Below are 9787 nucleotides of genomic sequence, written 5' to 3'. Positions count from 1 at the left end.
ATATCTAAGCATTGCTCTACTTTTCTCACGTTTCTAACGGTCGCGTTCAACCGCAAGGCGGAAACCGGGTTAAACCCAGTCTCGTAGATTGTCCATTCCAGTAAATTTGCGACCACATGTTACCTGCTCGATGGCTTGGTCAAGTGGCTTGTGAATGAAAGCTATATGATTCATTATACGAAAAAAATATTTAGTTTCTGCAATCTCGACCGGGCACGTAAACCGTCAGCGTGCGCTTGTTTTTGATAGGTTCGCGATGAGTGCCGGGCGGAGGTATTCAAAGAATGGCTGCGATGTGTGTGTGGTTTCGGCCATTTAAGGCTCTCCGATATTTATGTAAAGGGTCAAATCATCAGTAGCATCTGAGGGCCGGACCGGATTCCATTTGAATGAAAACCTGAAATAACTGAAATAACGAGCCACGGGACGGATCTTCCCGCAGCTGTGAAAAGGTAAAATAATTTAACTACTCGTTTTACAGTCGCGCTGACAACCTGAAGCCCTTTAATATCCCGGGAAATCTTCTTATACGCTCTCCACGCGGCAATGACCCGCTCGATAAGAAAAATTATACATTTCATATAGACGGTCTTGCGTGTTGTTTAAAGCGTCATTACTTCCACCCATTTTCTTCTTTGTCTGTTTTATGTTCAATATTCTGATAATATCGAAATGGGCTTTTGTCATGTATAAAGCTTTTTCAAAGATGCTTTGTTTTCGAGGATTCAGTCTTTAAGTATTCTATAATGTATCTTAGAATTAACAACGCTGTCAGTACAATATTTTCTCAATGACATGACATTTATACAACCAACTCGGTTCTTTGTTCGTTCGGTGACTGCTCGCCTTCCCGTACGTTCTGCCAAATACTATTGGGTGTCAAAGTTGTTTTTAGCCCAAGATATTCATTTTAGTCTGTTATCGTGGTATAAATCAACACTAAGATCTTAACCGGTGAAAACCAACGTTTTGTTGTGTGTGCTTATTCACACAACACTACTTGGACGTCTAGTGGTGCAGCGCGCGCGTTGGCGGTGTACTCTGTCGTGCTTGTCCTAACCCCGGCGGATTTTCTGAGGATAAGAAAGTGAGATTTCCGTATAGTAAGGAAAGCGAGCCGTCAACAGTCCTTTACTAGAAGGAGACCGAGCTAACCGATAACAACATTCCTCTTACATGCAGCACGCAACGGTAAGGCGAACTTACTTAACGTGGACACCACACGCTATTTCGGACGGCATAGTTTAATGTCATCACCATCTAGACCTTGCCAAAGTGAACACCAGACGAGCATTTTCACGAATTTTACCAGTATCGTTTAAACGATAATGAACGGATTTGGTCTTTTAACTCGTAAATTGTTCGCGGCTTAAGAGAGCCTTTAATCGGCTATTATTCACTGACATGGAATGCTAGGAGCTGAGATCGTGTAAGCCCCTTCCTCGGCCATACTCATTGAAAGGCAAGCATTTAACGTCTGATGTATAATAGCCTAATGCGATCCTATCCACACCGCATCATAGTTGCCATGTAAGAGGAGTATTCTTATGTTGTATCGAAAAAGAAGAATGATCCCTCTTGACGCGTCTAATCAGGCCATAAGCATACGAACGGGACTATAAATGTTTTTTAAACCATTGATTTATTTAAATTTTATGCTAAATTAGAAACTACCCCCAGAAAGATTCTAACCGCGTTGATATAATTTCAACAAGATTCAAATTTTGTCAGTTATACTAGCCGATAAGATGTCTCTTTTCCCACCGAGGTATTTTTTTATGTAAAAATATCATGGGCGATGACAGGAGCCAGGGGAAGTATTTCTGAAATGATGACGTCAATCGAGCCAGCTTTTAAAACATCTCGTCTTTAAATTGCTCCAGGTGTATGCATATGTTTATGTTAGCTTTTATTGCATTTTGTACATAAAGACTTGGCTGTGACAAAGAACTCCGTCTTCCAAAAGAAATTAGACGTGATTAGCGTCTGTATACTGTACTAGCGTTCAGAGTATGGACCCACACCCACCCCATCCTCCCTTTAAATAATGCTCCTAAAACCTGCACTGGAATTAAAATAACAAAGTTAACTGTTAAACACTTTTGTCATCAAAAGACGCAACGATATATTTTAGATTTCTGACAAAATATTTCAGATACAGCATAAATGATAAGTTATCGGAGTTTCGTCGTTGATAAGTCCGTAATTTCGTGTCATAATTTCTTATTCGTATAGTTGGTGGTGCTTAGCTCGCTGTAGCTGGTCATCAATGTTCCCAAGCGAATTGAAGAGCTCCAAGACGGACTTCTCCGAGTTCTTCAACTGATCAACCACTCCTCGGAATTCAGTGTCCTTCTCTTGGGCTTTATGTGACGCGTCCGTGAAGTCCTGCCAGATTACCTCGTTTTCCTGTTCTAGAGCCTCTATCTTGTTTCTGAGCTTTGCCTCGTTCTCTCGATGCTCGGCTTCCATGTGGCCGAGCTGTTGCGTCGCCTTGACCAACTCCATCTCTTTCATTTTGAGCGCCTGAAGTACCTCCTGGAAGTCGCACTGGATGTCGTCTTTCTCGGTGCGCAGGTTGCTAAGCTGCCTCTGTAGAGCGATCCCCTGCTGGGATGCTGTCCTTACCGCGCTCTCAAGCTCCCCACAGCGCATCTCGTAATGCGACTCTTTCTCTTTGAACTCGTTCTCTAGGAGGCTCAGGTGCGAGTGGGCTATCACACGCTTCTTCTCGGCGGATTCAGTTGATGATATCAGCTGCTTGATTGATTTCTGGATGTCCGCCATTTTTCTCCTCATGATTTCTATTTCTTCCATCGCGTATCTTCCGTCCTGAACAGACCTCGTCTCTAGCGCACCGACATCATCATCTTTGAAGTCTTCCCTGTCACTCGAAGATTGCTCCTTGTTCACTTTTTTCCTTTGTAGTTCAGAATCTTTGTTGCTTGCATTGCTAAGCATTAAACGTTCAATTTCTGTGAAGTGCCTTTTCATGCGCTCAAATATGACATCGTTATTTTCCACAAGAAGGCCTTTCAGGATATTTGCTATTTCAGCAGAATCAAGTTGTTTCTCGTTGGATTCATCCTCTTCCAGATGTTCCTCGCTCCCTTCACTCTTGCTCCTCGTCATTTTTTTGTGGCAATTTCTCTTACCTTCTGCTTTGTCAGCATTCTGATCTATTTGCCTGACAACCGAGTCGACTTCTTTCTTGAACGGTTGGAATGCATTCTCCGCCTCGAAGTTGTCCCATGACAAATCTTTTCTTGGGGAGTCTTTGGCACCATCGCTTTCTGAATCATGCACGTTCGCCATTTGTTTGGACCCCGCGCCGCTTTTCGTGAAACAGTTCACGCCCTGATCTTCTGTAGCTGATTTTTCATCCTTCCTACTATTGTTACTTTCTCTGCTGACATATTCTGCTGGAATTTCTTCACACGTCACGGGCATCCTGTACTCAGTCGGAGTGCTTACCGCGTTCTCTTTTGTGCTCGAAGAGTTGTAACCTTTATCCGCTGCTTTTCGGGCGATGTCTTCTTCACCTTGCTCTTCGCTCGACTCTAAAGGCTTCTCCTTTTCATCGACATCGTCCGGCTTCTGGTCTTCATCATCAAGCTTGCCTCCCTCGTCTTTCTTGCCCATCATACTCTGATCACAGCGTTGTAACACCACCTTGAGCGCCTGCAGCTGGTTCATCAGATAACGGATGCTCTGAGCTACCGGCTGTAGCTCGTTATCTATGTGTTCTCCATCTTGCAGCAGCTCCTCTACTCTCTGACTCGTGTTGCAGCACTCCTCCACCCCGCACCTGAGGGTCTTGTGTTCCCTCTGGACATCCGCGCACAGCGTGTACCAATCTTCTGAGAAGCCCACGTCAAGTCTTTGTCCCTCTGTGACCCCCTCCTCCTGGTCGCCACCCGTGTTTTCTACGGTGACGTCATGTTCGTGTGATTTGCAGTCGTCGCTTAGTGGATGAGTGGGCTCGTTTGATGCTGCTTCCATTTTGACGACAAAGACCTCGCTAAGAACGTCTTTCTCTCCAGCAGTAGCTTGAAAACATAAATCGCGAAGATTCATTAATTACCATTGCAGAAATACACACTCAGATATTACATATGTAGTGGGGGTAGTCTCGTCTTGTTTGCTTCAAAAAGACTGATAGAAACCATGTTTTTTTTTTCAGAAAGTCAATAACCAAATTTTGGGTTCATTACATTCTGAAATTACGGGAACGGTACATACTGGAAATCTCTGACAAATTTCCAACTGAACAACAATGACTAATTTGGCCAATAAACGTTGAAATACCTTATTAACACTCAATTTTCGCGACGTCAAAATTTCGCGATTTCGAGATGGAGATATTGCGCGACACTTTATTTTCGCGATTTTCCAAATTTCGTAAAAAACAGATCACTTTATTTTCGCGATTTCGCTGTAATCATCAAAACTGAAACAATTTGTAACAAAAATATGCGTGGGCTAAATGTAGTTTCATAAAAATCCATAAACTATAAATCTATAAAACTTAACCCCTTACCGTACTATAAGTAAATTAGATGAAAACATAGACATGTTGTTTCCATAAAGCTTATTAAACGGCCACAAGAGACCATGATGTAAGAGAACGAATCCCCCGTATTAGGGTATGTTCCAATGTTGCGTCCGTGAAAGCTATTTTTAGAACAAGCAGTTATTTTTAGATACGCCTCTGATTGGTTAGCGCTCACGTCTCCTAGCAACATGAGTCAAACGCGCGATCACATCTTGAGCGATGTGAAGCGGCAAAGGATGTTATGGAAATCTTTTTGACCGAAAACCATCCTTTTTTACAAACGCTGTGAAAATGATTTTCCATAGAGTACCCTGGATCCAATCAACCGTTTCTCGGACATTGAAATGCATAGAGTTCGTGATTTTATGCTCGGGTAAAAGTTTTCACGGCTGATTCGCAAATTATAAGTAAAACAACAATCAATCATAAATCTGTGTTTACAACACAAAATTCTCTTCCAATTCCCTTTTAATGAAAAAGATACATCCAGAACTTAATACCATTATATTCACACCGATATTGTGGTCATTAAGACAGATATTAACAAATATCTGACAAATAAAAAGACAAATAAAAAGTCTCTATAATGAAGTAAATCTTATTCCGGTGACAAGGGTTTCTTGAGTGACATGATTTCTGAACATTTGCGTGAAGAATTGAAGTTCATTCATCTAAAAATATTGTTAATCAAAGAAAAATAAAGGCCTTCTTGTATTTAAATACATAAAATACACTGAGAATGCCTAAGTTTTCCATCTCACCGTATTGAAGAGAAAAAAAACTTTTTAGGAGTCAGCCTGATGCATCTTGAATGAACCTCAAATTCGCCGTCTCCCCGACGTCTTCCAGTTCAATTATTTATATAACATTTAGATAACTTAACATTAGATAAATTAACAGATACCAGGACACCACCCTACAAGTAGCATTGTAATCATGAGCTATGAGAAGCAGCTAAAAGGATAAAAACAGGTAGCGAACGAAGTCAAGAAGTGCAGAGGGAAAAAAAATTGTGAAAACTATAGCTCGCGAGGTGCCCATAACCAAATATGACGCGATGAACCATATATGGATGCTATGATTGAAAAGCTCGCGCAATCTAAAAATAGCTTTCATGGACGGCATCATGGGCCACGGGGATTCGTTCTCTTATATCATGGTCTCTTGACGGCCAATATTTCCCAAAAGGCTTCTTGTGTACTAACTTCATTTCATTCTTAATTGCATTCTTGTTTTCGCGACTCTTAATTTTCGCGTCACTTTATTTTCGCGAATCTTTTAAAATCGCGAAGTTAAAGTGACACGAAAATTAAGTGTAATAAGGTATAACTTCCAATGCATGTTTCCACAGATGTTGGTTGGATGAGCGTGGTCGATGTACCGACTATACCATCGTAGCGTGGACGCTGATTGGCCGAATCTTGGTGGTCTATAAATTGAATAAATTTGGCCCATATACCTGTAATCTCTGTCTCATCATCAGCATCATCCTCGTTTCCTTGGTAACGGCTTTTCTCGTATTCCAGCTGGGTTATCAGTTCCTCCACGATCTGATCCTGCTCCTGAGCAGACCCCTCTAAGGTACGCTTATCCTCCTCTAGCTCCCGGATGCGGGCCTTCAGGTCCCGTATGTGGCTCTGAAGGCTATCGAGGAGGTTTCCCGCAACTTCCGTTTGTGTGGAGGCAAGTGTCTTGTTATCTTCACTGCCTTGGACCTCTTTTACCTAGACATTCGATGAAACACAATCACAAATGAAATGAAAGCAGCTATCACCATCTCGCATAGAACCGCATGCACATTATTTCATGTAACTACTTGCGTACAGTAGAAAATCGGTATAATAATATTCAAAAAAGCGATATTCTCGGTATAACGATATTTTAAAAAAGCGATATTCTCGGTATAACGATATTGATTCCTGGTGCTGCAAACCCTATAACATGGGAACGATGTTCTCGATATAACGATGCTATTTTTCGGTCCCTTGCCTTTTTTGATATCGAGGTTCCACTGTACAATGTCCGTGTTAATTTGCTTACAGTCTAAAATTCGAGTGATATTCACCGTTTACTAACGAGTATTTATGATAACATACCACGTTCGTGTCTTGACACTTTATCCATGAGTCAACCGCGTCTGCTGCGTCCACCGGTCGCGAGCTAGCCTTCTCCAGATCTACGATCTTTTCCGTCATCAGTTGCACCAAGTTTCTGCTGCTCTCGAGCGCCTGGGTAACGGACTCGTACTCTTTTCGCGCCTCCTTGGCGTCGCAGTCCATCGTTTCTACGTGACGTCGAAGGCTATCATTCTCTAGTAATAGGCATTCAAGCTTTTCAAGTCGCTTCCTCTCACTATCGCCACTTGACTGTCTCTCGGTGGCCAAGGCCCTCAGTAGCTGCTCTTTCTTCTTGAGTTCCTGCGTCGCTGAATTTGCCGTCTCTCTTAGACCACGCATCTGATCCTTCAAACCTTCATTGTCGGTGATAAGCTCCTTGTACTTAGTGTCAAGTGCTAATAATTGATCTTGCTTATCTTTTAGACTCGCCTTTGCCTTGTTCAGCTCCTCTTCTAGTCTTTTCATCTCCTTTGCGTGCTCATCGTACTCCCTCAAGAGCTGGCTCTTGCTTGCCCTCGCAGCTTGTGTATTAAAACTCACACACTCCAGCTTCTCCTTTATCTTCTTCTTTTGCCTTTCCAGATCGTCAACACGGCATTCCAGGGTTCTGATTGTGCTTTCCCGAGCCTCTACGGTCTCTCCAAGCGAGCTTACCCTCTCCTCGCTGCCCTTAAGAGCTTTCTTGGTTTTCTCAAGCTCACTTCGTATCCCCGCAGTCTTGGAGATGTTCCTCTCTACTTCATTTGTCTTCTCCTCTACCTTGTGCCTCAACTGGTCTCTTTGTATCTTGAGATCCTGGTTTTGGTAAACCAGGCCGCTGTTTTCTCGTCTCAGAATTTCTACCAAAGCATCACCACTGCTTTCGTTGCTCTCCGTCTCCTTGACTTCAGTCGCTTCTCGCTCTTTCTCGTTGCTCTCCGTCTCCTTGACTTCAGTCGCTTCTCGCTCTTTCTCGTTGCTCGTAGCCTCCTCTATGTGCACGTTCTCGGCGGATCTTGTTTGACGAAGTAATTCGATCTCCTTTAGCAGTGTCACAATCTTTTCAGATGATGCTGTAGAGGTAGTCATTGTTAGTTTTCAAGGTTTCATGTCTATTTTGCATATAAATGTATGATTTAAATTACGAGACATGATCGACTGACCACTCGTCATCGTGTAAACCACGAAATGCTCCACTCAGTTTACAATTATGAGTGTGGGCATGGTCTCTTGGTGTGGGTTAGTGTGTACACACTAAGCACACACTGAATAAATTATTACAGGCCAGTGTTCCCAGGGCCTCTTTTACGCCCCCCTCCCCCCCCCCCCCCCCCCCCCCCCCCCTCCAATACAGGTCAATGCATGCGATAAGAGACGGGACCTTTTTATGCGAGAAGAAGAGAAATTATTTAGTCCTCAGTGTACAAGCAAGGTTTTTACAGCTCTAAAGTTGACCTGAGCTATAATGCAACTATCTATCCCACAAAAATACTTGGTTGCTATTCTGGAGGCATAAGTCACACTTGTGACCTCCATTGTCTTCTTTTTCATATAGTCTTGTTTGTTTTTCTTTATTTGTACAAGCGAGCCTTTGTACACAGAATAATAATTTCCCGTTAACATTGCTATAACAACTCACCTTCACATTCTTTAGTAAGGTGGTCTTTCCCTTGTTGTAGTTTCTCTATTTCAGCCGCTAGTTTCTCGTTTCTCTCCCGGTAACCATCAGCTTCTTTCTTCCTCTGTTCCAGAGAACCCTCAAGCTCCACCACCCTCGCATTCTCCTCTTTCAACTTCAGCTGAACTTTTTGTAACACCTCTTCACCTAGCTCCACTTGCTTGTCTTTGGCTTTTATCTCTGCCGTGAGCTTCTCTTCCTTCACCTCGAAGTTCGAAATCTTTGTGCACATTTCCTGAACATCTCTCTGTAACACAGCGTTCAGTGCTTTTTCCTCCGACAATTCTTTCTTTTGTTTCTCCATGGAGCTAATGTAACCGTCAATTCTCAAGTCCTGTTGTTGTATCTGTTTCCGCAGCGCTTCTAGTTCGTTTTCTAGCTGGTGGATGTTCTGCAGGGTTTTGGATGGCAAATCCTGCTTCCATTCTTCCTTTGCCCAACTCATCGTTATTGATGTACAGCTCAAGATTCAGGTCAGTATTGCAAGCAGGAATATTAAATAAAACTGTTTTGGTTGCTTTGTTTGTTGGCGAACCAGAACGCGCGGCAGAAATTCAAAATCGCGCGCGCGACGTGGTAACGTTTCACGGCACGCGCACGGAATGGATTCGCTGTTCATTTTGCGCGCGCATCATTGAAATCGTTATGCAAAAAAACGATGCGACATTCGCCTTTGTCAAGCTAAAACTATGATAGGATAATGTATGCTTTCGTAGACAGCAAAAATGATTATAATGAGTGTTCTTTGCGCAAGTGTCGTATTTGAGTTGGGCGTAAAGCACATTCACTCGTCCCCAGCTAACAGAGATCTAGCAGGAAAAATGCGGGTTGTTGTGCTACACGTGTCGCTGCATGTATATGTTGTAGATAATCTGACGCCCAGCTACCGCAACTGAGCAAGAGGTTATCTAACATAGACGTTTAGCAGACTAGTTTAGCATACTTCGTGAGTGCGTTTGTATGTGAGTAGTTAATAAGGAGGTCGTTATCTTACGTGACTCATCTGCATAGCAGGCGAAAGTCTGACCATAATGCACCACAGTCTCGCGCTATCTGCTCTGTCAGTAGACTTCGAAATCCAGTGACACAGCTTAGTTTTTTTAATGCATAGACTCCGGTCCAAGTGTTAAATGTAAAATGTCGATATACGAAACCGCAGAAATAACTAAATGCATCAATTGGCAAAGCTAATCGAACTAGTTAGATAATACGAGAGCGCAGATACAACAAGGTCGATTGAATGGCGTCGAGTCGATGGCAAATTGGATAAAAAAATGTTTTAGCTCGCGTTGTACTGTTAAAGTGTCTCGTCTTACTTCTGGTACGTGTATTTATTTTGGTTCATAAGTGCTCCAAACGAGGTTATATCACATGTGTAAAGCCCTTGCGATTACCTTCACACATAGCTACTGTATGCCCCCCCCTTGCTATGCGCCCCCTTCCCCTCCCCCCCTAGCG

At 42.9% G+C, this 9787-nt stretch overlaps 2 protein-coding genes across 3 annotated transcripts in view; one reads left to right on the top strand and one right to left on the bottom strand.

Annotated features, from left to right (window-relative positions):
• Nucleotides 1-1892: 1892 nt before the first annotated feature.
• LOC116620369 (centromere protein F) lies at nt 1893-8774 on the bottom strand. Its single transcript, XM_032386176.2, has 4 exons — nt 8291-8774; nt 6652-7724; nt 6015-6279; nt 1893-4049 (listed from the first exon to the last, which is right to left on the bottom strand). The coding sequence occupies exons 1-4, from the start codon at nt 8772-8774 to the stop codon at nt 2224-2226; spliced, it is 3648 nt and encodes a 1215-aa protein (XP_032242067.2). The 3' UTR covers nt 1893-2223.
• Nucleotides 8688-9787, top strand: part of LOC5516359 (A disintegrin and metalloproteinase with thrombospondin motifs 9) — a 59981-nt gene continuing 58881 nt past the window's right edge. For both annotated transcript variants that reach the window (XM_048732543.1, XM_048732530.1), the window contains exon 1: nt 8688-8802. The gene's annotated coding sequence lies outside the window, so the exon portion shown is untranslated. The remainder of the gene's footprint in view (nt 8803-9787) is intronic.

This window comes from Nematostella vectensis, chromosome 1 (genome assembly GCF_932526225.1).
Source record: "Nematostella vectensis chromosome 1, jaNemVect1.1, whole genome shotgun sequence".
NCBI lineage: Eukaryota > Metazoa > Cnidaria > Anthozoa > Actiniaria > Edwardsiidae > Nematostella > Nematostella vectensis.
Note: the sequence above shows the minus strand (reverse complement) of the source record. Positions and strands in the feature narration are given on the sequence as shown.

Excerpts from the sequence above, each read along its gene's own strand:
- LOC116620369 (XM_032386176.2), bottom strand. The coding sequence starts at position 8,774 with ATGAGTTGGGCAAAGGAAGAATGGAAGCAGGATTTGCCATCCAAAACC. Across the intron at positions 7,725-8,290 it reads CCTTACTAAAGAATGTGAAG|CATCATCTGAAAAGATTGTG; the intron begins GTGAGTTGTTAT and ends CTACCTCTACAG. Across the intron at positions 6,280-6,651 it reads AGTGTCAAGACACGAACGTG|GTAAAAGAGGTCCAAGGCAG; the intron begins GTATGTTATCAT and ends TCGAATGTCTAG.